The sequence below is a fragment of the Cydia strobilella genome, chromosome 21 (genome assembly GCF_947568885.1).
Source record: "Cydia strobilella chromosome 21, ilCydStro3.1, whole genome shotgun sequence".
Classification (NCBI taxonomy): Eukaryota; Metazoa; Arthropoda; class Insecta; order Lepidoptera; family Tortricidae; genus Cydia; species Cydia strobilella.
The window spans coordinates 1,466,085-1,493,785 of NC_086061.1; the positions used below are offsets into that span (position 1 = coordinate 1,466,085).

General features: G+C 37.7%; 2 protein-coding genes across 3 annotated transcripts in view; one reads left to right on the plus strand and one right to left on the minus strand.

Moving 5' to 3' along the window:
* LOC134751062 (trypsin-5-like) lies at positions 1-27,401 on the plus strand. Its single transcript, XM_063686403.1, has 7 exons — positions 1-157; positions 4,097-4,162; positions 5,755-5,923; positions 18,825-18,921; positions 22,323-22,484; positions 23,676-23,798; positions 26,874-27,401. Exons 1-7 carry the CDS (start codon positions 70-72, stop codon positions 27,366-27,368), a joined length of 1,200 nt encoding a protein of 399 aa, XP_063542473.1. The 5' UTR covers positions 1-69; the 3' UTR covers positions 27,369-27,401.
* LOC134751054 (inactive dipeptidyl peptidase 10) overlaps positions 1-27,701 on the minus strand; it is a 195,142-nt gene that overhangs the window by 118,895 nt on the left and 48,546 nt on the right. The gene's annotated exons all lie outside the window — the stretch shown is intronic.

Below are 27,701 nucleotides of genomic sequence, written 5' to 3' on the forward strand. Positions count from 1 at the left end.
TGAACTAGCCTCACGTGCCTACTTTCCACCCGGTTTGGCTAAACTCAGACGGTGACTATAGTCAAGAACATGCGCGCGAGCCTGTCGTACCTCCTAGTGGTCAGCGCTCTTTGGCACGCGAGGGCTAAACTCAACTCAGATGAAGAGGAGGACTCTGGTAAGACGAAATATAATATAACATTTATACCTAATGTTTAAAAACGCAGAAAAACTGACACACTAATCTCGACTATTACAGGATATACTCGATAGAAATCCAAAAAAAGCCAGCCAATATATTCTATTACAAAGGCTTTGTGAATCCATGACACATGTTGTTCAGAAATCCATCGAGTAGGTAATAACAGAGAAAGATATAAAAGGGATAGTCTGGTGGAATGATATATCAAATAAAAAAAGAATAAAGTAGGTAACTAGTCTGGGGAACGCCCATTAGCCCATTTTTTTTAAAGACGAATGTTTTGTCAAAAATGTGAGACTAAGTGCCAGTTGCACCATCCGCACTTGACAGAATGATCAACGTCAACCGGCGCGCCGCGGCGGTTTACTATGAAACTTTCCATACAATGAAATTTAGCGAACTCTTTAACGATCACAAACAGTTGGTGCAACCGACCCTAAGAAATTAAATTTACTGACCACGTATTCAGTAAATATATAACGGATAGCGTAAGTACAATATCGATTTCATGATCCTTATCAATTTCATAATTCCATTGTGTGCCAGTGATTTGAAATTACATTGTCAATAAACTGAGTCATTATCTACTAACTCGATCACATTATTGTACGTTATACCGTCGTTACGGCAGTCGAACACGCTATATAGAGGTTAATACTGTACTATTATGTACTATTTGTTTCAGTGTGTTTCTTCCACGCATTAGATTGTATTGATTTTGTCTACTAGATTAGAAGATAAAATTGATAGCGTCACGCGTTGCTAAAGTCGTCGTCAATTGAACTTATAAATAATATAAACAAACCATTTACCTTCATTACTTCGTAATCTCGCTATTTAAAAGGACAACCATGACCTTGTCAATAGTCTATATACTTAAATATCTTATTTATATTTTTTAGTTAAATTAAATGTTAATTATTAATATTTCAGGGAAAATAACCTTCGTAAAAATGTTAGGTTATGTGTCAAACGCTAACAAAATTTGTCATATTTGTTTACATTATTTGCAAGTTGTATTGACAACGACTTTATCAAATACATGCTTTACTATAGTTTGTCAAAGGACTGCCTTATTACAAACATAAACATAGAGAATCATACTATCTTTGTCTTACACTAGTAACTGGGTAACTGGGTAGGGGGTAACTGCACAAAAGATCCCTATGGGTCGAAGTGTATCCATAAGGGCCCCCGAAACTATAAGATATGATAAGATAAGATACACTAGTACTAGCAACCAAAAGAAAAGGATGAGTATAGTTTTTATTTGTTCTTGTTTACTGACAATTTGGTTTGACTAACTATGAATCTATTTTACTGTCGGTAATTTTTAATGGGCGTCTGACGGATGCAAAATACGTCAAAATAGTGTCACACGATATTAGTAATATGGATAATAATATGGCTACAATTGGTTTAAAAAGAGAGAACATATTTTTAATTGCAAAAAAAGTTTTTTTTTTAAGTTGAAGTAAATAATCAATTTTTTCTCTATTACGTATTTCCAATTCGTTCCGTTTATAATTCATTATCGTATCCACTTATACAGGGTCTTTGTCATCATGCATTATATATTATTATTAAAAAAAAAAAAAATAGGTATTACATGAAATTTATAAAAAGTCTTATCCATCTTCTGCTTTCGTCACCACATTGCATCCATTAGTAATCCTTTGGTAATTTTAAGGGGTAGTCCGCTGGACGATATCGGCCTGTCAGTTAGAACAAAACATTGACAGTTCTGAACAACTGACATGCTGATATCGTCCGGCGGACTGATAGTCAGTGGGCCCCTTTATTGGTAGAAGAGCCAACTGCAAAAATTCTAACTGACTTGTTACCGCGATGAAATGCAGAATGGTTTCCCATAAAAGTGATGCTAAGTCCGAATTTGATAGTCTGTCACGGCGGAACTTGCCGAAAGTACAAATACGGAACCCTAAAAAGAAGGCCACTTCCAGTGCGAAAAAGGGGCGCTGATTTAACCCATCTGATACCGAAATAATAGTTATGGCAGCAGTTAGAAATTTACTGGTAGACACAGAAAAGCTTTATGTCCGTATTTTTTTTGCCGGAAGTCCTAACCTATCGGGACTCCTAAATACCCATCTGATACCCATAAAACCAAGTCCATTCGGTAGGTATGAACCCTCAATTCAGGAATATATAAGTCTGCCAAAACAACTTAAGTAATTATTACGTAATGCGACATATTAGATAAAGATAAGATAAATGGGAACTACAACAATGTGTACTGCCGCAAACTTGGCAATTCAACCCTTCGACAAAAAATAAGTAATTCAATTATGTATGAAACAATATTGGGTTGATATATTCTGGTATAAATATTATAGCATGTTCTACAAATATAACTGCTATTATTCTTACAATCCGGCGTATTTTAACATTAGGCAAGGAAAATAGAAGCCGTATAAAAAATAAAAAAAAACAATAACAATCATGTCAGATCATTAGAAACATAAAATATGTCAGATAAGAATAGAAGTAAATTTAACGGCCTCCTAGCCTAGTCGGTAGTGACCCTGCCTACGAAGCAGGAGGTCCCGGGTTCGAATCCCGGTAAGGGCATTTATTTCTGTGTTTATCACAAATATTTGTTTCTGATATGGATGTTTTCTATGTATATAAGTATTTATATATACCTATGTATTATATATATCATCGTCTAGCGCCCATAACAGAAGCCTTATTGAGCTTACTGTGGGGCTAGGTCGATCTGAGTAAAATTGTCGTATAATATTTATTTATTTAAGTATTTATTGAATTTTTCATCATGTTTAGGCTATAATTATTTCGTAGGAAGATAGTTTGAGTCCCGGGAAAGGACATAAGGCAGTTCTTATTAATCATTATAATACTTAGGTAGGTAGTTAAGTAGTGTTAGGCCAAACAATAGTCATGTTAGTTTGCATCAAAGCCTCAATCGGCAACTATAAACTCTGCAACAGTTGCGGTTTGTTTGCTAACATTTAACTACTCATGCAGCAACGATGCGGTCACGTCGATCGAAATGCAGCGTCTGGCAACTTAACGAGCTCCTGACCAACTTCAACTCCAGTTTATTAAGCGAACAATAACTTTAAATAGTTTAATGTAAAAAATCCGGATAGAGCATCGTCTACGTTAAGTAATGTGCTAGCTAGATTTGAACTGGTCCACAGATGCTCATATAAACTTGGTCGCAAATTAATCACATTTTAAGCTAATTTAATTCGCAATGCATCTCGCTCGTATTGTTTGTGAAATAATTTCTACTGCTTACGTAATTTAGGTGCAAACGTAGCACCTTGTTTGATGATGGAGACCAAAAATTGCTATAGGAACTGTAATTAAGCAACGCAACCTAATTGAATTGTGGCTTATTATCAATGCCTCGGTGAATAAATATCGTTGTCAGTACAAAAATGTTCTTAAACTACGTTCAAAAGAGAGGTATGGGCACTGTAAATGTCCTCTCGCTTAGTCGTAGGGCACAGCACAGCTGATGTCATTTTACATCTAGAGCAGAGCCCAACAACTGGGGAAGTATCTCCACCTTACAGAAAACTGCGGCCAAATAACACTATAGACCCTACTCATACCTAATGTTGTGTTCCTGCCGGTGCGTAAGGTTGCCAGAGTTCAACGAGGGTGCGGAGTATTAGAGTCGGCAACGCGCATGTAACAAATTTGAAGTATCTTTTATCATAATATTCTGTATAATATCAAATTTTATAAAAATCTCGAGCAAACCATCACGATGTCACAGTATGTACGTGTACAATCTACGTGCATACAACATGCATCTAACTCAACATGCGCCTTGTTAACCAGCCTGTACTACAAGTACAAATATTTGTCTGTTTGTATGCAATCACGTTTGCCAATATTGATTCAATTGTCATGTACCAGGCGAACAGACCTTGGGCAGCGGTGAAAACAGCAATAGCACGGTGCCACCTACTCTAGACGAAAATGGTAAGTTTTTAAGTTTATATTTGTATAGTGTTTCCATGAACTATGTACTAGATTTATAGTATTAATTTGACCAAAATCTATTAGTAACTTCTTCGATGACGTAGATTTTCTTTCCCGTTCATACAAATCTTAGTACATAAATGCATGATTTTAATGTGTCGTTTCATCCCAAGCTTTTACATAAGCCGACTGAGTGTAACAAAACGTTCCTCATTCTCACATACAATGTTTTTCGTAAGCATCAAAGCGAAATAAATAATTATTCATCTCCAATATTCCAGTAAGGAGTGTACAATATTCCACCAATAACATTTAATGTAAAATTGGCGGCCAAGAAACGCTTTTACCGTAAAAATCCCCTAAGCCTAAGCCCTGACTTTATTAATACTACACCTTGGTTTAAAAATTATGGCTTGGCTGTTGACGTTATACGAATAGGAGAATAGGTACTCCAGTATACTGTCTGTATACATGTCTCCGGCTTTTTACGACGTTCTAATCTTAGACTCAATGACTGTGCGTACACTAATCCAGGTTAATCCTAGCTAGACGGTCTTTTGTAGCGTATATCGCCTTTTGCGTCTCGCGATTCGTTTGTTTGAAAATTCACTATTCTAAATATAAATCGATTTTAGGAAAGAGAATATTCTCGCGCATGTTTAATACAACGTTACTAATAATCGGTTTATCATAATTTTTGTTTAGCTTGCTCTGCTAGATAGTGTATTCCTCTTCCTCCAACATGCAATAAGATCCACTTTCTGACATTTGATAGGGCTTCAATTCAATTGAAGACATTGAAAGAGAGAGAGAGAGAGAGAGAGAGAGAGAGAGAGAGAGAGAGAGAGAGAGAAATGGTATACACTGCAATATTAAGATGACATCGAACTGATCTGATGATGAAAAGTGAAGGTGGCCATATGAGGTGAAACTAGGTGTTAAAAAACCGGCCAAGTTATTAGACTTCATCGTAAAAATAAATAACATCAAAGAAAATAAAAACCGGCCTATTGCGAGCCGGACTTGGGCACGTGGGGTTCCGTACCCTTAAGCAAAAAATAGCAAAAATATCACGTTTGTTGTATGGGAACCCCACTTAAATATTTATTTCATTCTGTTTTTATTATTTGTTGTTATAGCGGCAACAGAAATACATCATCTGTGAAAATTTCAACTGTCTAGCTATCACAGTTCATGAGATACAGCCTGGTGACAGGACGGACAGTGGAGTCTTAGTAATAGGGTCCCGATTTTCGTGGGACGGAACCCTAAAAACGCAACCACTGTAAATATGAGTTTGTTAGAATCGCCTGAATGACAGAACATTGAAAGATAATTACAGTCGACGATAAAACTCATATCAATGATATTACAGTCTTTTGAATGATTCACGGTTAGTTTCACTAGACTTATATTGACCGGGATATAGACCGTGATTACCTTTTGTATTGTTTTTCTCACCCACCCGCTATCTTCAGTCACCCGTAGAAATTAGCTCGTATTAGAAATTAGCTCAAAAACAATAAAAAAGGTAATGACGGTCCATATACCTGTCAATATAAGTCTAGTATTACAGTGTTATTTTATTTCAGACAACCTGGAACAAGGAGCGCAAGAGAGCAGCGAGGGTCTGGGTGCGGCCGTGACCAGGATCTACCAGCACCCGTACGCGGCGTCGCTAATGAACAACGACACATATGTGTGCAGTCTCGTAGTACTCAACACATACTGGCTCATTACGCAGTCCAAGTGCTTTGGCTCGTGAGTATATAAACACCTGTCTTTTTAATTGTATGGGCCTATAGTTGCCTGAAAATAAAGATTTTCTAATTCATTTCAATTCATAACGGTTGTGCGTATTGTCGTAGGGCATTACGCGACAAATGGGTTGGATTGGGTACGGAACCCTAAAAAATACAACACAAAATAAATACATACCTACAGTATTTATTATTAGTAGTAGTAAACTCTTTATTGTACAAATATACACATTAAAAATTACATGGTACAAATAATAAGATGTACAAAGGCGAACTTATCCCTTTGAGGGATCTCTTCCAGTTAACCTTTGAGTAGATGAGAGGAGAAAGTGAAAAGAGGGTGACAAATGTAGCAAAATGTACAACAAGGTACCAGAAAGATAAAGGATATAAATACATACAAAATTAATACGATAAACATATAATATATTACACAAAAAGGAATGGGGAAAATACACTAAAAATTGGAAAGAAGGAAGGATTGGTTTATTATCGGCGTAGCGAACTTTATAGCGGGAGAAACTTACAAAAAACTGCCATTTGTTGTCAAAGAAATTTGTATTGACACCCATTATTTTACGTTCGGAAATTACCCACTTTATAGACTTTACGGCAATGACATTTTGTGGCCGTCGTATTTTCTCTGCTCGTCAAAAAAAAATAACATTTTCCCCTCACTAGCTCGGAAAGCCGTCTTTTATCATTTAAAACAAGCGGGGGAAAACGCATTTTATTCACTAGTGGGGAAAGTAATTTGACCTTGGATGGAGCGTGTTTAAGTAGCTTTTGACAGATAACAAAACGTAAAACGTCATAATAATGGTTCGTTCGATATTAATTATCATTAAATAAATGGTTCGAGAATTTGATAAAAAATACCAAATTTAGTTTTATTTAATGATTTTAAGTCATAAACCTTAAATTCCATAAGAAACATTTGTTTTTTTTAAATGATGTTGAATGTAATTCTGAACGCACAAGTTGAGTCGATGCAATTTCAAAACGCATCGTCAGAAATGTCAACATTGTCAACAAAAAAAATTTCACCGACTCCGACACGTAAAAATACACAACTTCCCGAGATTTCTGTTATAATATCGTATTATCGTAAAAAAATGAGTGATTCCAGTGATGAAGATGATCTAACGCCTGTGGATGTTGCACTTTCCTCGCTATAGTGAGGGGAAAAGTTTTGTGTTATACACGGGTGCAAATGTATTTTACTTCTCGTGTGTTAAAACACTCGCTACGCTTAGGATTCTATTTTAGAACCACTCGCTTCGCTCGTGGTTCAACTATAGAATCCTATCGCTTGCTCTTGTTTCAATTCCACACTCGCGGGTAAAATACAACTTTGCACCCTTGTATAACAAATAACTATTGTTAAGTGGTAGTACCTCTAGATACACTACCTAGTTTAGGGAGTGAACCATTTACAAGTGAACTGCGTAGGTATATTCTCCGTTCATTAAACAGAACGAGGATCTTATGTTCACTGAACCGGCAATGTTTACATGAAAGAACATATTTATACGTGTTCTCGCTCACTAAACTCCGAACATCAATATTAAATTGTCACCAATTCAAACGTGCCTTTCTCATCGCTGAGATCGAGATCAACATAAACAAGAAGTCAACAAAAGTTGTCTAAGCATTGAGTCAATTTATCAAGTCGTCTAATTAATCCAATAAATTGTAAACTAATCACGGCGGAACTCGGTAAGTAGTTAAGACTTGTTTACATTGCCCCAAACGGCACATCAGCCGGGAATACGGCCAGTTCGCAACTTTATTGGGAGGTTTGGAGTTTTGGACTTACAGCTGGGGATTGGTTACATATTTCGTGTAATGAAACCTGGTCGGAGAGTTGCTAATGAGATTATTGGTATCGGTTATCAATCGATTTCGTAATAATTAGCTTACTCGCTGTTTGTCATTATCACTTGAGACTAATAACATCGCTACATTTTATATGTAAACAAGCAGTTTCTTCGTCTTTTCACAAAAATAAATCTCACGCCAGAAACGTATTCGAGCATGCAATTCGGTTTACCAGGAACTAATACTTTCTTCTTAGGTGCCTATTCTATGTCACTATTGTACCTTCCTATTAAAAATCATATGAATATAAGAACTGGTAAAAAAAATATCGAGAGTTCACTAAATATGTCACTCCGATGCTAATGCGCGCAAACGCCAGGGTCTATTAAGCTCTGTTAGGGCAGATCCTAATTGCGATAACTCCTGACCCTCCCAAAAGTCGTTAACCCAGTAATCGACTACATTCTGGTGGTTCCCAGTTATGTGATAAAGACAACCGTGAACCGGTCTGGGATTTACTCAAAAGTTAATCTTATTGAAAAGTGTCGCAATATAGGTAATTATTTTTGATAATTGTCGGGTACGATAAACTACTAGTGTACTACTGTAAACTACTATTACTACTACTACTACTACTACTACTACTACTACCACTACTACTACTACCACTACCACTACCACTACCACTACCACTACTACTACTACTACTACCACCACCACCACCACCACTACTACTACTACTACTACCACTACCACTACTACTACTACTACTACCACCACCACCACCACCACTACTACTACTACTACTACCACTACTACTACTACTAATACTACAAATACTACTTTAAAATAAAATCCTGTAGAGTAGAAATCATTAATTTCATGTTTCTCGAAGAGTCACCGATGTTTGTATGTATCTTTCTGTCTAAAAGCTCTAAACTATTATTAAGTATACTGAAACACACCCAAATTGTCAGTAGAAATATTCCAATTTTCTATGGGGTCAACTCTTCGCGCCAACATTTTTTAAATTTGCCATTTTTTTCTTCTGACAAGGTCGCTGTGCCAGTGTATATTTGCCTTAATCTCCTATTTTGAGCTATGCGTTAATTGGAAAGTAGTACGATTGGAAGTATGACGGGTCACCCATGGATTTCAAAGACCTCACGAGCGACGCTATCGACTACTTACGGAATGCTAAATTTAAGTTATGATTTGCATGTTAATACCAAAGATAGATATAACTCCGTAATAGATGGATACAGTCTAAGGAAAAAACGTGCCTCGAAAATCAAGAAAATTTGATTCTCGTTCAGAGGGCGCTACTAGTTTTGGCCTACAGTCGTATAGATGGCGTTGACGGTTTAGTTTGTTATTTAACAATTTTAACGCATATCAGTGAAAGAATATGGGTCAAAACCATAAAAATAATTAATGCAAATAAAAAAAAACATTTACCTATCTATATTTAAATACATTCTCGTATTTTTATAAATCTTCATTTTTAGTTTTAAAGTGTGTCGACAGATGGCAGTGAATTTACTGGGGTTACAAAATTTACTATGACAGTACCGCTCTAGTATAAGTTACTCTATGTTAATACTAAAAACACAGTGTATAATGCCATACGATAAATAAATAATTGGAATGCATATGTAAACGTATAACTAAAACCCGGTTAAAGTCGCCAAGATTGGCCTATCTATGTTCAAAAACAATGAGTACGTAAGTATAAGAAAGTCTTTCAAGCGTGAAGATACTGAAGATAGTGTATAAAAAGCCCGCAAGCATTACCGCGCTTGTTTTAGGAAAATTGGACCACCTAGCGCCACTATAAAATGCCTTTCTATAAACGTTTCTTGGGAAAATTGCCGATCAGCTCCAAGACATGTCGGAAAATTCTCGTCACGGGCAATTTGTGACGGGAAAAAAGACGGAAAAGTCTTGGAGACGCCGCGTCATTTTAAGGCTTAATGACGGGAGTGAATGGCGGTTCAGCAAAGGAAATAGTTCGGCGGAGTCGCTCGTGTATACCGTTGTCACTTAGCAAGTCAAGTCGCTAGAATGAAGCTTTTAGTTGTTACAGTAGATTCTTTATACCTCGTACCGAATGTCATATGTCAAAACGTGAGTGATTAAGAGTTAAGCCAGTCTTTATTTAGGTATCTTTTAATAGTTGATCTATATTTTTAACTACTTTTGCTTAAGACATCGTTTTTAGGGTTCCGTACTCAAATAGTAAAAAAGGGTCCCGTATTACTAAGAGTCCGCTGTCTGTCTGTCCGTCTGTCACCAGGCTGTATCTCATGAACCGTGATAGCTAGACAGTTGAAATTTTGACAGATGATGTATTTATGTTGCCGCTATAACAACAAATACTAAAAACAGAATAAAATAAATATTTAAGTGGGGCTCACATACAACAAACGTGATTTTTTTGCCGCTTTTTGCGTAATACTACGGAACCCTTCGTGCGACGGAACAAAATTAAATTAAAATTAAAATTTATTTATTTCAAGTATCTGACTCATAAGTACATAATACATAATACAAACATTAAACAAAAACAAACTACAAAAATTACATTAAGGTAAAATGCGAGTCCGACTCGCGCTTGGCTGGTTTTTTTTTAAAGTTACCTCAAAACTATTTTATGGAACCAAAAATTTAAAAATACAGACTAAACATGCTTCAAAATTGTTTTTCCATTTTAAGTATATGTCATTATACTCTTGTTATTTATTTTAAACTAATTGAATCACACAAGGTTGAATTTAATTGAACAATTGGATATAATGTGTTCGATAGACTTATATTGACCGGGATATAGACCGTGATTACCTTTTGTATTATTTGTGAGCTCCCGATATTTCGACGCAGTTACATGCATCATGTTCACGGGTGACTGAAGATAGCGGGTGGGTGTCAAAGTTGTGTAGACAGCGCTCTGTCTACCCTCATTCTTGCGCGTCGGCTGCGTTCACTTTCAACGTTACCAACGGTCGCATTCACACTTGTTGGTCCGGTCGCGTTCACACTCGTTGGTCTGTCCAAACACACTACACTCACGGTGTCACTACGCGTGTTTGATTCGGATATCACTGGTTTTTTACACAAACAAATCACAGGATTCCACACATTTGACAGTTTAAACCCATCTTCACGATTAAAATTTTTGTATTTGTGAATTTCAACGGCTTCTCTTACCAATCTTGGTATATAGTGGCGTTCTGTCGAAATGACCTTGGGACTATGCAACTCGATCCAGTGATTTGTACCCGACTCAAGGAGATGCTGAGCAATAGCTGACTTGCGAACGTCATTGTTCTTGACCGCAGCAATGTGTTCTTTAATTCTGCAGGCAATAGTGCGTTTGGTCTGCCCAATGTACGAACTACCGCAGCTGCACTCAACTTTGTATACACCAGGTTTTTCCAGGGGAAAATTGTCTTTGGGCGACCGCAGAAATTGTGCAATTTTCCTGTGCGGGGTGAAGATAGTTTTTACAGAGTAGTTATTTAGTATTTTTGATATCTTGTCTGTCACACCCTTGACGTACGGCATAAACGCTGGCTGTCTCTCAACGCGATGAGTAAGGCGCTTGGTTTTTGTGTCCCGCTTGTCCATGTTAACTCTGTAGCCATTCATCCTCAGGACACTCTGAACATGGTTCAGCTCCTGGTTTAGATGTAGCGAGTCACACAGAGCGTGTGCTCGATTAGTCAGTGACCAAGTAAACCAAGCGCCTTACTCATCGCGTTGAGAGACAGCCAGCGTTTATGCCGTACGTCAAGGGTGTGACAGACAAGATATCAAAAATACTAAATAACTACTCTGTAAAAACTATCTTCACCCCGCACAGGAAAATTGCACAATTTCTGCGGTCGCCCAAAGACAATTTTCCCCTGGAAAAACCTGGTGTATACAAAGTTGAGTGCAGCTGCGGTAGTTCGTACATTGGGCAGACCAAACGCACTATTGCCTGCAGAATTAAAGAACACATTGCTGCGGTCAAGAACAATGACGTTCGCAAGTCAGCTATTGCTCAGCATCTCCTTGAGTCGGGTACAAATCACTGGATCGAGTTGCATAGTCCCAAGGTCATTTCGACAGAACGCCACTATATACCAAGATTGGTAAGAGAAGCCGTTGAAATTCACAAATACAAAAATTTTAATCGTGAAGATGGGTTTAAACTGTCAAATGTGTGGAATCCTGTGATTTGTTTGTGTAAAAAACCAGTGATATCCGAATCAAACACGCGTAGTGACACCGTGAGTGTAGTGTGTTTGGACAGACCAACGAGTGTGAACGCGACCGGACCAACAAGTGTGAATGCGACCGTTGGTAACGTTGAAAGTGAACGCAGCCGACGCGCAAGAATGAGGGTAGACAGAGCGCTGTCTACACAACTTTGACACCCACCCGCTATCTTCAGTCACCCGTGAACATGATGCATGTAACTGCGTCGAAATATCGGGAGCTCACAAATAATACAAAAGGTAATCACGGTCTATATCCCGGTCAATATAAGTCTAGTGAAACTAACCGTGAATCATTCAAAACTCTAAATGTGTTCGATGTGTGCCACAGCAAGAAGGCGCGAGTTAAAAAAGGGGTTCCTTTTTACGCCGTCCCACCTGGCTTTACTGATTATGTTTAGCCAACTAACTCAAAATTAAAATTCAAATCAGTATAAATTCGTATGTCTATCATTATTGAAATTATTGAAATAACCCCGTTTTATTACCTTTTGTCCGCCCCCGAGTAATTGACCGGGCTGTTTAAGCCACCCCCACTGTATTTATCGACATCAAAGGATAACTTATGTGCGCAGGTCGCGACCTTTTTAAGGTAGGCCGAGACTTTTGTTTTAAGATTTATATTGTTAGCGGAGTTCAGAACGCGCCCCTAACTGACAGGACGGTTGTCATGAGCGCGAGCTGTCAAGATGGCTTGGCGCCGGATCTACGGAAGCGTCGGTCAAGCATTGTTGTGTATCGAGTTAAAATAAATCGTTTACTCAAGACCTAGTGCGTTTTACTGTTAATAATTCAGAAGTGAGATATGAAACATGCATGCTCACAAAATATTTCCATCAAATAAATTGATTCGCGTACGAAATCGTAATATTGGAAGTAGCATCAAAGTACGCACTAAATGGACGCGAACGTATTTTGGTAAAATGCACTAAGTTTTGGGTCGCAAAGTGTTTGAAATATGTATTGTACAAATGCCTATTTAACAAAGAAGTAAAATGTTAGAAATCATACGATTTCGAAAAAGTACGTAAGCAATATTACCGCCTGCCGGTAAGTTGTGCACTCGAGGCGAGTCAACAACTCGATCACGATTGCCAGTGGTAAATGAAACATTATTAGTATTTAAAAACTATTTGGAAATGGTTTCTGCCAATCCTGAATGCAGGTATGTCGAATTGCTAAACCGACTGAACGTTTTGTGTGAGTATAAGTGCGTAATACCACTTATAACCTAACACGTAAAATGATATTGGAATTTGATCTTTAATGTATGGACATTATGTCCTATAAACAAATACATAACATGAATGTGCATTATATATCATTTGGTATGGTATTGACTGTTTTGGTGTGTTATTTGTATGGAACTTATACTTTATTATTGGATAACTGTATCCACAACATGCATTGTTATTGTAATACCACACTATGCTTAGTGTGGCTGTGGTGTGCTTGTGTTTAATTTCCAGAGCAGAAATGATCACTTCAACTCCGAGAATTGCATTTGATGGTACAACTAATCTGAAGTTACGGTCGGGCAAGACAAATTTATAGATTGTATATTGTATGGCCTAACATGGCCCATATGAAACAAAGTTACAATACAACAAAGTGGTTTGCTTATGATAGCTAAGCAGGTAATAAATACTGTGAGATACTTAAATTGAAAGGTGTAAGTATATTTGAATATGTTGTAGTGGATGGTTACCTGAACCTTCAAAGTGTGGTATTGGATTATGCACATAGTCTAGTTTGTGCCATTGAGAAAGTATATAAGCAATCAAAATAGGACATGATATGCTTGGACCCATGGGACATGACACATGACTTTTATTTCAAGTCATGAAACCAGTCTTGGCATCTTCAAACTTAAAATTCTTAAATGTAGTGTACAATAAATGTACTTGGTGTCTTGAAAAAATGCTGAATTTAATATTAATCATGATTGAGACAAGCAATCATTTGTATTGAGTGAATTTTTAGTTACCATTTAGGTAATATAAGGTGTAATATTGCTAATGTTCACCGGGGTCATATAAGATCATTCAGCTTAATGCCTATCAATGGGAAAAAGTATTGGAATAATATTTAAATTAATTTCAAATGATATTTAGTACATTCTCTTTATGGTAAGAAATGAGTGATGATTTATTATTAAGTACTTTTTAAGCAGTTTGGTAGCTTCTGTAGCACAGTGATTTTGCTGGTGTACCAACTGGTGTCTTTACCCTAGATTGAATGGTTAACTGTAATATTGTCATGATCTCATCTGAGTTTCAATTGATCTCTTGATCGGTATTTCTTGGTGACTAAATTAGTAATTTTATTAAATTGTCATTTATTTAAATGACTGATATGACGGGATTAGTAAAGATGCTAAAGTGGTAAAGCGTGTTGTGTGCCTGATGGTAAAGTGTGTTAAGTGGTCTTAAATATACTTACTCTTTATATGGTTTTTGAGTTGTGTGTCTGTGTGTGTTTACAGTATGTTCACAGATACTTATTATGATGTAACATTGGCTTGTGCAACTAATACAAATATGATGGTAATAGCTGGTTGGTTCACAAAGAAAAAGTAAAGACAGATTAGGTTTCAAATGAAATTTACAAGCTGAAAAGAATAAAGAATAATGTACAATAATTGCAACGGGGTATGTAAAATTGTGGAGATGAACTGAACATTATGTTCACAGATAGTAAATGTGATGGAATATTGACCTGCACAACTAATACAAGTGTGATGCTAATATATCCTATAGTTGGTTGGTTTACACGAGAGGAAGTAAAAGGACAAAATTGACCACTACCGGGTCGGGTGTTGTTAACACATCTCAAATGACTTTTACTAGCATCGAGAAATGATAATATGCATAAGGGTTTTATTACAGTATTGGCTTATGCAACACAAGCATGGTGTTGACTGGTGGGTTATTGTTTAAAGTTCACACAAGATAAACTAAGGGCAAAGTTGACCACTACTTGTTAGAAGTTTGTAACATGTCAAATATGTTTGACTAATAGATAATAATGGTGAGATGTATACCTAAGGGTTTTAAGTCCTGAGCAATTAAATCAGGTGAGTGTTCGTTAGTCTGATTTTGACAAACAATTTACAAATCATGGTGATGTCTATTACTCTCACTAAAGTACAACCTTTACCTGAATTATGAGTAAGGGAGGTTAATGTTAATAATGTTTGGGAGTAATGAATGATGGTAATAAAACTGCAATGTTTTACATCATGGGTAGCATACACCACCAACATGAAAAAAAAAAAAATTATCTGGGATTCGTAAATTTCTTCAGAAAATATAAAAAATAAGAGTGTGTTTACTAAGTGTTCTAGCCCTGAGATTATGTGGCTAGAGTAACTGAGTTTAGGATTGACATGTTAGTCCAGTAAAATAATTAAATTGAAGTATGAATAAATGTTTTTGTACTTTGGGAGTTTCTTAAAATATGTTTATTTGGAAAGATGAGTAATAATTATATAATGGAACATGATTGAGTGGTATGCAACAACATAAAGCTGCATAAAGCCATCGGTGTTACGTGGTTGCATGAACCAATTTACTGCCCTTAATATGTTTTCAGAGGGACATATGCAAGAGTGTCATGTGTTCGGCGTATTGCTGCTAGCGAGAAATGCTGACACGGCTGATGCGGCATAATGTGAAATGAGGCTACTCGGTGGCCTGAGCTCGAAGACATGATTGCGGTTGGCAATGAGATGAGTTGAACAGTAAGCCGTCAGCTTCAGACTCGCAAGAGGGTAAGCCTGTTTTCACACGCCTCTGGGCGGTGATGCCTGTTGTCACGACGCTCCTTGCGGTGACGTATGTTTTCACACGCCGTTGGGCGGTGATGCCTGTGGTCACGACGCTCCATGCGGTGACGTATGTTTTCACACGACGCTGGGCGGTGACGCCTGTTGTCACGACGCTCCATGCGGTGACGTATGTTTTCACACGACGTTGGGCGGTGACGCCTGTTGTCACGACGCTTCTTGCGGTGACGTATGTTTTCACATGTCTATGTGTGATGATGCTTGTTTTCACGACGCCTGTGTGCGGTGATGTCTGTAGTCACGACGCTTCTTGCGGTGACGCCTGGTTCAATGACGCCCATGTGCGATGATGCTTGTTATCACGACGCCTGTGTGCGGTCATGCCTGTAGTCACGACGCTTCTTGCGGTGACGCCTGGTTCAATGACGCCTATGTGCGGTAATGTTCGTTTTCACGATACCCATGTGCAATGATGTCTGTTTTCACGACGCCTGTGTGCGGTGATGTTTGTTTTCACGACGCCTGTGTGCGGTGATGCCTGTAGTCACGACGCCTCTTGCGGTGACGCCTGTGTGCGATAATGCTTGTTTTCACGACGCCTGTGTGCGGTGATGCCTGTAGTCACGACGCCTCTTGCGGTGACGCCTGTGTGCGATAATGCTTGTTTTCACGACGCCTGTGTGCGGTGATGTTTGTTTTCACGACGCCTGTGTGCGGTGATGCCTGTAGTCACGACGCATCTTGCGGTGACGCCTGGTTCAATGACGCCTGTGTGCGATGATGCTTGTTTTCACGACGCCTGTGTGCGGTGATGCCTGTAGTCACGACGCCTCTTGCGGTGACGCCTGTGTGCGATAATGCTTGTTTTCACGACGCCTGTGTGCGGTGATGTTTGTTTTCACGACGCCTGTGTGCGGTGATGCCTGTAGTCACGACGCCTCTTGCGGTGACGCCTGTGTGCGATAATGCTTGTTTTCACGACGCCTGTGGCGGTGATGTTTGTTTTCACGACGCTACATGCGGTGATGCCTGTTTTCACGACGCTTTATGCGGTGATGCCTGTTTTCACGACGCTTTATGCGGTGATGCCTGTTTTCACGACGCTTTATGCGGTGATGCCTGTTCTCACGACGCTACTGCGCTTTCGGGCGGAAATGTTCAGTGTCTACTCTGCGTGCAAGACTTGAGAGACGTGGACAACGGTGCTTTCTGCACTGGTTGACGAAGTGACCAGGGAATGCTGCCATGGTGCGGTGATGATGTCTGCGAACTCCCTCACGCCTATGGCTAGGCTTGAGATGAACATCGAGGAATGGTAACAAAGTTGATGCTGGTAAGGCAAAATATAATATAAAGTACAAGCAAGGTTAGATGACCCATAATCATGTTTGAGTAATCATTAGCAAGGCTTAATGACTTAATTTGAGTTTTGATGATTGATATTATTAGAAATCAGATCACTGTGGTCTTTTTATGATATATGAAATGTTTAAATGTTATGCAGCCTGTTTAGAAGGTGCAAATGTCGAAATTGTAATACCTAATGTTTTACCTTGTAGGTTGGACTACGAAAGACACAGTTTGTTTTGAAGGCATAGTGTTCCTTGTTGTACAACGGAACGTTTAGAGCATTAATATGTATTACAGAGTTGGAAAGGCTGTGATGCCAGGTTTTTATCATGTGCTGTATTGGAGGCGGCCATGGACGTGGAGCTGTGCGCTTGTTGTTCGGCCGATGCCTAGCGAGCCGAGCGAGCACCGTCTCTTGTGCTGGTCCTGCGTGGAGCACGCATCATCTACAACACTGACGTCAGATGTGAGCCCGTTCCTTTTTCTCGTTAATAAAGCAGTGTGGTGCATACCTATTCTGTTTTGCGATCAGTTGATCACGCAAGTCGTGCATCATTTTAGAAGGATCTAAATTTAATAATGATATGATAAATTTGATTTAGTACCTGAACCTAATACCTGACATTTATTATTCAAAGTCTTGAAGTTGACTAAGGGAAGTTTCTAAAAGTATGTAAACTGTAAAAGTAAATTATGGAAGTCTGTTTTTATCGTGATAAAAGAGATAATATTATAGGTTATTACTTTAATAGAGACTTTAATAGTTGATGTAGAAAGTTAGTGGAAAGGCTTTTGAAACAATAACGGTTTGTACGGGCTACGCATTTAGATTGTTTTGATTGGTTCACAGAGCTAGTGAGCTAACTACCGCTGCTGAGTTGAGCTGTGAAGTATGGTGGTGAAGTTCAGCGCGGCACGGGTGGAAGAAACCTTCGAGGGCGAAGGTTATTTGGTCAGATGGCCGACTGTTAGCGGAGTTCAGAACGCGCCCCTAACTGACAGGACGGTTGTCATGAGCGCGAGCTGTCAAGATGGCTTGGCGCCGGATCTACGGAAGCGTCGGTCAAGCATTGTTGTGTATCGAGTTAAAATAAATCGTTTACTCAAGACCTAGTGCGTTTTACTGTTAATAATATATCATGAGAGTAAACAACCGTCCAAGCGCTTTTTCAGTAAATTAAATAAGTTTTTGTAAGAAAATCTATTTTCATAACATTATTTCACTTACCGTGCTTTATTTAATATTGCTTTACCTCTGTAGAATTTGTTCAACTATCAACACTATCCCCTTTACTTCTTTCATCCTATATTGCAACACCCATTAGACTCCCTTAGGCGATGAATTCTCGGACAAAAACCATCCTGTATTTTCCAGGTTATAAACGATCTTTAAACTAAATTTCACGTAGGATTAAGTTTCAAGTCACGTTTAAGTCCAAATTAAATTAAGAACGTATTACAAAGCTTATATCGAATTTCTTACTTACAAACGAACTCAACGTAAGGCGAAATATCACAAATAAAGTTTAATTTGTGCCCTAAACAATTACGAATGTTTTAGCGGCAATGAACAAGTCGCTCGCTACTTAATAAATTGTCTTCCAAATTTTCAAATTAAACTTCAATCGAATCGCGATCAAAGGGTGTTCGAGTTTATTGAAGTCGATTATATTATCTTTCAGAGACGTCCTCGCGTCGTACGTGACGCACCGCGGGCTGGGCAACTACAGTGTGCGTGTGGGCAGCTCCTACAATAACAAAGGCGGGACGCTTCACAAGGTAAGAAAAAAGAAAAGAAAAAAGATAAGGTAGGGTAAAATATAAGATAAAATAAAAAGATAAATAAGATAATTCGTGGCAATCACAAAACATGTAGGTACGAACATGTACAAATAATAAAAGCAGAGAAACAGATGTGCGCATCACGAAACGGACCCAGCTCAGTAATATTGTGAAATAGAAATGTCCGGAGATCTGCAAACTGTGTCTATTTGAAGTTCATTAAGATTGCGAGCCAGACTTCTTTTAATAAAGATTTTGAGCGCGATGGTCACATTTTGCTCTAGAGATTTTAAGTGTAAATATTAAGTTAAAAATTAGTGAAAAAATAAACCTAAGGTGAGATATTTAAATTCAATGCGTTGCATTATGCTGCTAGTTCGGATTTCAACTAAACAATAAAAAGTTCGTTTGATTTAACTGTAAATGAAATTGAACGTGCAAGTTTATTTTTATTGATGTGTGCGAAATTAAATCTAGATCCGATGCATATCGTATCCAGATCAAATTTTTGACGTATATTAAAATTAGAATCAGATATATTCAAATCTGATTTACGGCCTGATTTATGAGACTTGTGTAATATAATTATTCTGTATACAAGCCTTATAAGTGTGGAACAGATCCGGGTGAGTAAGAGTATACACTGGAACAGATGTATACAAGAAACATTTGAGCCTGAAAACCCGTTAATTTTCCGCGGCTATATGGTAATCAGCGCGAACATTTTCCTTTGCCGTGGTTTCGATGCCACAATTTAAATGTTTAACGTTTTTTCGGTCGTTAATATTGAATTGAGAGAGAGGATAATATTTAATTATTCAACAGTCTGCAAGTTTTTCTACGATCTTTTAGTAGCGCTAAAGTTGTGTTAAAACGATTATAAAGTCATTTGATTAATTATTGCTGTGTGATATGTTATTTTCTTAATTTTTACGCTATTTTTTGTAATATAAAGCATTTCAAAATAGATAACTCTTAAATTGCATTGTAGGTAGGAGTTTTTACATAATTTAGAATTTATCGAATACAATAAAATACCAGCTACTCTTTATTGCACACTTCACACAGCTAAAAAAAAATTAAACTGTTTATTTCATAAGAGGTTAGGTACAAACATTCGTCTTAACTCAGTTACAATCTCTATATTTTGAGATTAGCTAACAATACATGTATATATACATAATTATACAAAGACGATTGGATATAGGTAACAACAGGCGGTCTTATTTCTTAAGAGCGACCTGTTCCAGACGACCTTTGGATTGCGGAGACAAGAAAATTAGAATACACAGTAGGTGGTGCCCAGAAAAAATATAACAAGGTTATAGCTATTTTATGTGAATAATTACTTACAATCCGGATTCTGTGTTTTTGTTATCTCATTTTCATATTTCCACAAGCGAATTTTTACGAATCAAACTGAATGAACCGTAATATGTCTAGCTCGGCGATACATTATTATAATCAACTTTACGTTTCAATGGGCACCTCTGTAATAATATACATTTGCGTAAGCTACCACGAGCATTTCGAGTAATTCGGAGATTCGGGAAAGCTATTTCGAGTCCCGACGCGGAAATCAATAATTTATGTAAAGAACCTTATTTAGTAGATCTAGAATATTATAAACTAGCTACCCGCCCCGGCTTCGCACGAGTGCAATGCTGATTTATTATACATATAAACCTTCCTCTTGAATCACTATATCTAGTTATTAAAAAAACCGCATCAAAATCCGTTGCGTAGTTTTAAAGATCTAAGCATACATAGGGACAAATAGCAGGAAGCGACTTTGTTTTATACTATGTAGTGATGTTTTTGATTTGAAACCCCGTAGAAAGATGAACACCTTACTCGAAACCATAATATTAACTTTTATAAACAGTTAAAAAGTAACTTGACATTCAATGTATGTTCGCTTTTATGCGTTCGTAAAAAAAAGCTCAAATACTTACGATTTTCTTGAAACATTATTAACTGAAGTATCTAAGTAGCAAAGTAGGAAGACGTACCTGAAACAAATAAATGAAAAATGAAAATGAAAAATGAAAAAATGTTTTCCCCTCACTAGCTCGGAAAGCCGTCTTTTATCCTTTAAAACAAGCGGGGAAAAACGCATTTTATCCACTAGTGGGGAAAGTAATTTGACCTTGGATGGAGCGTGTTTAAGTAGCTTGACAGATAACAAAACGTAAAACGCTCATGATAATGGTTCGTTCGATATTAATTATCATTAAATAAATGGTTTGAGAATCTAATAAAAAATACCAAATTTAGCTTTATTTAATAATTTTAAGTCATAAACCTTAAAATTCCATAGGAAATGTTAGACTTTTTGTAATGGTGTTAAATATAATTCTGAACGCACAAGTTGAGTCGATGCAATTTCAAAACGCATCGTTGACATTTCTGAACGTCAGAACAGAAATGTCAACATTGTCAACAAAATTTTTACTGTTCTTCTCACCGACTCACGTAAAAATCGAATTTCTAATGTTTTCTGTTATAATATCGTAAAAAAATTAGTGATTCCAGTGATGAAGATGATCTAACGCCTGTGGATGTTGCACTTTCCTCGCTAGTGAGGGGAAAAGTTTTGTGTTACACACGGGTGCAAATGTATTTTACTTCTCGTGTGTTGAAACACTCGCTACGCTCAGGATTCTATTTTAAAACCACTCGCTTCGCTCGTGGTTCAACTATAGAATCCTTTCGCTTGCTCATGTTTCAATTCCACACTCGCGGGTAAAATACAACTTTGCACCCTTGTATAACAAATAACTATTATTGGTTCCTTACAAGTAGTTTACAGCATGGGATGGGATCTTCTTTTAAGCATTAGATATGCTTGTGACAGAAAACCCCGCTCTTCCGAAATCGCTAGGGTATAAACCATTATGTTTGTGTCTTTACATCTAGTATTTAACACTAACTTTATTCATTTACATACAAGATATATACAGTGGTACTACGTAAACGAAATTAATAACTAGCTTAAATCTAAAATAGGCCCTTGAGGCATTGTACCAAGGATGCTGGTGGCATTTCCCCGCTGTATCGCAATGCTGATACGTTGTGCGAGAAAGCCGCCAGCTCTTCGGTTAACACTTAAATCTAAAACTAAAACTAAATACTTCTTTTATACTAAAAAGTAGTACTAGCATGAGCAAGCAAATACTTAGAGAAATAAGACATTTAAATAAAGTATTACAAGGAAAACAACTCCAAGACTCAGAAATTCTCTAATCAACATGTATGTTTAAAGATAATAATATTAGTGATAGTAGAAACCTTGTATATGATTGAATAAATAATTATGCAATAACAAGAAAAACTTATTAACTACGTCCACTAGAACAATCAACATAATACATCCTTATGTTTACTTGATATTACAGATACAAATGATGATCAACAATTTTGACCTGAAAGTGACTGCAGTGAAACTTCAAGCGCCGATAGCATTCAGTTCTCGAGTGAGCGCCGTCCGGCTACCTAATCCCGATGAACCGGTGACCCTTGGATTCCTAGCCACCATGATCGCTTGGACTCCTACCGGAGTAAGTATTACAACTGATAATCGTACAAGAAAGCCTGCATTTTAATCTACCTTTAAAATATCAACAGATGATATTTTTTTTATTAATGGTATTAATCGATCAGGTTTGTTTTTGGGATCAAATGTCTGCATTAAAGCAATACAAGTCAGAAATTATAGTCAAAGTTCGGCAGTCGTACTTCACTCGCGAAACGCTAACAAAACGATAAGTGAACATGACGTCACGACATCTTGAATGTATGGAAAATAAGTAATATTGCGATTTTGTCGGTAAAATATTGCGTTTATGCATATAGGTTCTACACAATCTTTTTTTGGATAAAATGTAAAGAATCAAATGGTATCCTTACTATATTCCTTTTTAGAATTGCTTCTGCACCGTGTAACCGCAGACCAATGCACCAGTCTCTTAGATCTAGCTCATCGATCATGTGTATACCTAGCTAGATGAATTAAAGTAGGCTACACATGGATTATGTTTGAAGTGCCCCCGCGAGGCCTGTAGCGACTGATTTATCACTCCCCTGACGTGCAGCTCTGTCGAGCGTGGATAAGGAATTTATTAAACATACGAGTATATTGACAACATTCTTAAAGCTCGCAATTAGTAATAAATATGTACAGACAGTATCAAAAGTAGCGGATCAGACTACGCGTCACAAGTACCATTCTCTAAGAGATGTCTCTAAATGTACAACAATTGCTTTTGAGCGCGAACTATTGATATACTATATATCTATAAAAGAACTCAAGCGGTGTCAGCATGGTTGCATTTTTATCACTTGTCACTATGCCTGTCACTTTCGCACTTAGATACTTGTTAGAACGTGACAGGCATGGTGACAGGTGATAAAAATGCGACCGTGCTACGGCCGCAGGGTGGCAGATGCGTTGCAAATAGGTTGTTTCATCCGCTACTATCCATGCTGATTGTACCTAAAGTAAATTTAGTACCTAAGTTTCATTGCTCGACACTGTCCATATTCCTTGAAGATAGACATAAATTTCTTTATTTCATGATAAAAATTACACTGTAAAGCATCGTCGTGGTCGTCCAAACATTACAGATTATCTTAAGGTGGCTGGCATTAAATAAACGTAATACTGCGTTTCGAAGGTCCCAGGACGAGAAGGTTAGGATCCCATCTCGACTGCACTTGTTATAGTGCTTAATACATTCAACTGTTTCCAGCACATGCGACAAGTGAACGCGCCGGTGATCGAGGCGTCCATCTGCGAGTCGTACACCAAGCTGATGGCCGGCCACTACATCTGCGTGGGCGGCGTCAAGGACCCCAACAGGCACTTCTGCAGGGTATGTTTATTCTACGGCGGTTTCGTAGCAGCAGAGACACACGCGGTTATACCAGACATTGGATTTTTGGAAGCGAAATTAAATGACAGATAGGCTGTTCCTATATCGATACATTTATCTATGCTTTTCTCACTTAATAATGATCTAAATAGATCAATTACTGTGATTCTGAATGATTTATTAGACTTCATCGTAAAAATAAATAACATCAAAGAAAATAAAAACCGGCCTAATGCGAGCCGGACTCGGGCACGAAGGGTTCCGTACCATTACGAAAAAATCGCAAAAAAAACACGTTTGTTGTATGGGAGCCCCACTTAAATATTTATTTTATTATGTTTTTAGTATTTGTTGTTATGCGGCAACAGAAATATTAATAATTATGTAAAGTAACATCATCTGTAAAAATTTCAACGGACCAGCTATCACGGTTCATGAGATGAGCCTGGTGAGACAGACGGATAGCAGAGTCTTAGTAATAGGGTCCATTTGGGCACGGAACCCTAAAAAATATACGCAACAATAAATACGCACATAAATGTATCACATCTCAACCAATAATGTAAGTATGGTCGATGGCGCATACCTAAATTGCTTAAAACGTTATTAGCGTAACTTATTCAGTACCAGTAAAACCTATCAAAACATAAATACTCAATGCATCAGTTTACCAGTGACAGCAAGACACCAATCAAAGCTAAAACGCTCTCATCTCGGTAGTTGTTTGTTCTATCCTTTTTCTACTTGAGTACAGTGAAAATGGGCCAAGTCTAGGGCTGGCTGCAATCAATACCTCGCAAACTCTTAGATGTAAAGTATCGAAACGCGGTAACGAAAAACGCTATTCATACCCATAAATAAACATGCCCGGCGGATGCTCTTATCCTAATTCATTAGAATGTCAAATTCAACATTGAATTTGCATTCATCGGTCTGAAAGTGGATTACTGTTACATACGAGTATGGTAGATGGTAGATACATTATACAGTAGAGGAAGGTATAGAATGTGAATATGTGCGTGTGCTTTAAATTTGTCAGGTAAAAATATGTAATAAAAAAAATTCCGAAAAGTAGGCGTGGCGTGGCTCACTCCGCGATTTAGTCGCGTCGCTACAAGTAACATGCGGCCTACACTAATTTTGGTGTCTAGCTTGCGCCACCTAGCGGTCATATCTGTCGTAATACACGCGTTTTGTTAGTGAACTTTCTGTACCAAGTACATTAATTTATTCTGTGCGTAGTCAATGTGGAGAAGACCGTCTATCAGGTAAGACGGACAAGCCCTTTCGTCGCTTCTAACTGTTGCGTAGGTCGGTAGAACAGAAGCAGCGAAGTTCTTCCTTTCTGATGATTAAATACGCTAGTTCTTGCCCTATGATCGTTTTTCCAACCAAAAATTTTATATGTCATCTTTCCCACATTGACCATTAATAAGGTATATGCTTTATAAAATCAAAAAGTTTTTAATCACGAGTTGTTAAACAAAAGTTGTGGAGCCCTAAAAATACCCAGCGAGCACACGAGGTAGCCCTACTAGCGCTGCTGCCGCCTCGTCCCCTTTCATTTCGTTTGCATATCTGTGAATTGAAAAACAAACCCTAGTAGATGGAGCGGACCCATTTGTAATATGCGAGCCAAGTGGGTCGCCAGTTGAGAAGAAACTTCCTTTTTTTTTCTCTGGTTAGCTTGTGTGGATGAAGTCAGATCACAAACAATATTGTGTGTGGATATGATTGCGGTTTGATTAAGAATAATACGAGAACATAAATAGGTAATTAATATACCTATTGCTTTAAACTAACACGATTTTAACTCATAATTTAAACGGAAACGGGACAATCTCGTGCACTTACGTTTATTTTTTATTTATTTTTTGTAAAAAAAAATCTCTTCCTCTTTCAAAGTCGGTATTTTTTTGTCTGTATACCTAAATAAAAAATGTTCTATAAACGATTGACATCTTTCGCACCAAGGATGGGTCAGTAGTTTTGACGGTACAATGGAACACACCACACAAGCATACTTACCTTACACATATACATGCATAAACTGCTAAAAGCATATTTAATCCTTTCCGTCAAATATTATAAAATCACTTATTGCTCATTATATTTATATCGTTAGTGATAAATTACGAAATTCCCTTAAAAACCGACAACTTGAAGAAATATTAAAAACAGGACATTATAACAAAGTTACAAAACTCTTCGAGTGATATTCAACTTCGGGAAGAAGTTTAGCGAAACCACACAAAAACTCACGGACTTTGGAGATTTGTTCTTACGCTTTCGTCCCTAATAGCTTATTTATAAATCTTTATTATATGTAGGTAATTTGGTCTTCTTTTAAGGAGTAATTTACTACGAGAAAAACAAACAAAAAAGTGTGTGCGGGTAATCTTTACACGCGATTGAAGTAAAACTTCTTTGACGTTTATCGCTATGTTGGCACTTTGAGGTGTGCCCTATTCCTATTGTGCGTGTGTCACTACTGAACGTTACGTCCATCAGAAAAAACCGGCCAAGTGGGAGTCGGGCTCGCATACGAAGGGTTCCGTACCATTACGCAAAAAGACGGCAGAAAAATCACGTTTGTTGTATGGGAGCCCCACTTAAATATTTATTTTATTCTGTTTTTAGTATTTGTTGTTAAAGCGGCAACAGAAATACATCATCTGTGATAATTTCAACTTTCTAGCTATCACGGTTCATGAGATAGCCTGGTGACAGACGGACAGACAGACAGACAGACAGGCAGACAGACAGACAGCGGAGTCTTAAAAAATAATAATAATATGAAGTCTTAGTAATAGGGTCCCGTTTTCACCCTTTAGGTACGGAACCCTAAAAGAAACTGAGTTACCCTCTAGTCGCGCCCAAAGAAGTTTTACTTCAATAAGTTTGTTTCAATGCTTACGAAACATAATAAATTTTAGAGTACTATATTATAAATTCACATAAAAACAGAGTTCACTTGTCTTTAATAAGAGGACGTTTTTATGAAAATCATATTTTTTTAGTATATAAAATAAAATAAATCATACTTAATGTAGTTTCAATATATTTATTTTTCAGAGAGACAACGGCGGTGCGGTAATTCAAAACAACACGCTAATCGCCGTGTCCTCGTTTCTCCACACTTGCGCGCTCTACTCCAGGAGCCACGCCTTCCCCAAGGTATCCAGCTTCGCCAGGTGGCTGGACTCCATCGTCTGGGACGAGAACAATCGTCCCACTACCGTACAATCTACGACAGTACAAGTAGCAAAAAAATCAAACACCACTACTCAATCTCCAAACCCGGAAAATTCGGATCCGAGAAACGTTTACCAGGACCCAAGAAAATTCTTATTAACTTTGCCATTCGATCCGATCGATGTGCCATTAGAACCCACCGGTGATAACTCCGTGCTTCCTAGGATGAGTTTGTACGAATCATACCTCCAGAATATGGCTAGAGCGAGGACGAGTACGACTGAGGATCCAATGGAAATTGAGGAGCAGGCGAGGCAAATGTGGCTACAAAAATTTGGAAAGAACGTAGTGCTGCCTCCAGGTTTTTTGGTGTAAGAAATAAATGAACAGAGCTGATTCTTATATAAACTTGCATTATTTATATAAGACCTATTCTTACCTTTGGCTATAAAATCTTATTTACAAATTCAATGTAGGTATAAACTGTATAAACTTAAAAAAAAAAACAGTATTTAGCGCATGTAGTATTCAACCTTCTTGACGTTGATTGTTTATGTTGTTTAAGTTACAGAGCCTTGAACATCGCCGTCGAGTCGCTTGTCTATCGGTATTCTATTGAATACATTCCGGGGAGTGTGCAGGAACTGCACGACCTAATCCCACCTTCCCCTTTTCATCATCGGACATCCAGGCGCGGGGAGCGAATGC

Bases quoted from the DNA above. Each gene is read 5' to 3' on its own strand.
- LOC134751062 (XM_063686403.1), top strand. From the start codon at position 70: ATGCGCGCGAGCCTGTCGTACCTCCTAGTGGTCAGCGCTCTTTGGCAC. The intron at 158-4,096 runs GTAAGACGAAAT...GTCATGTACCAG, and splicing joins AGATGAAGAGGAGGACTCTG to GCGAACAGACCTTGGGCAGC. The intron at 22,485-23,675 runs GTAAGTATTACA...AACTGTTTCCAG, and splicing joins TCGCTTGGACTCCTACCGGA to CACATGCGACAAGTGAACGC.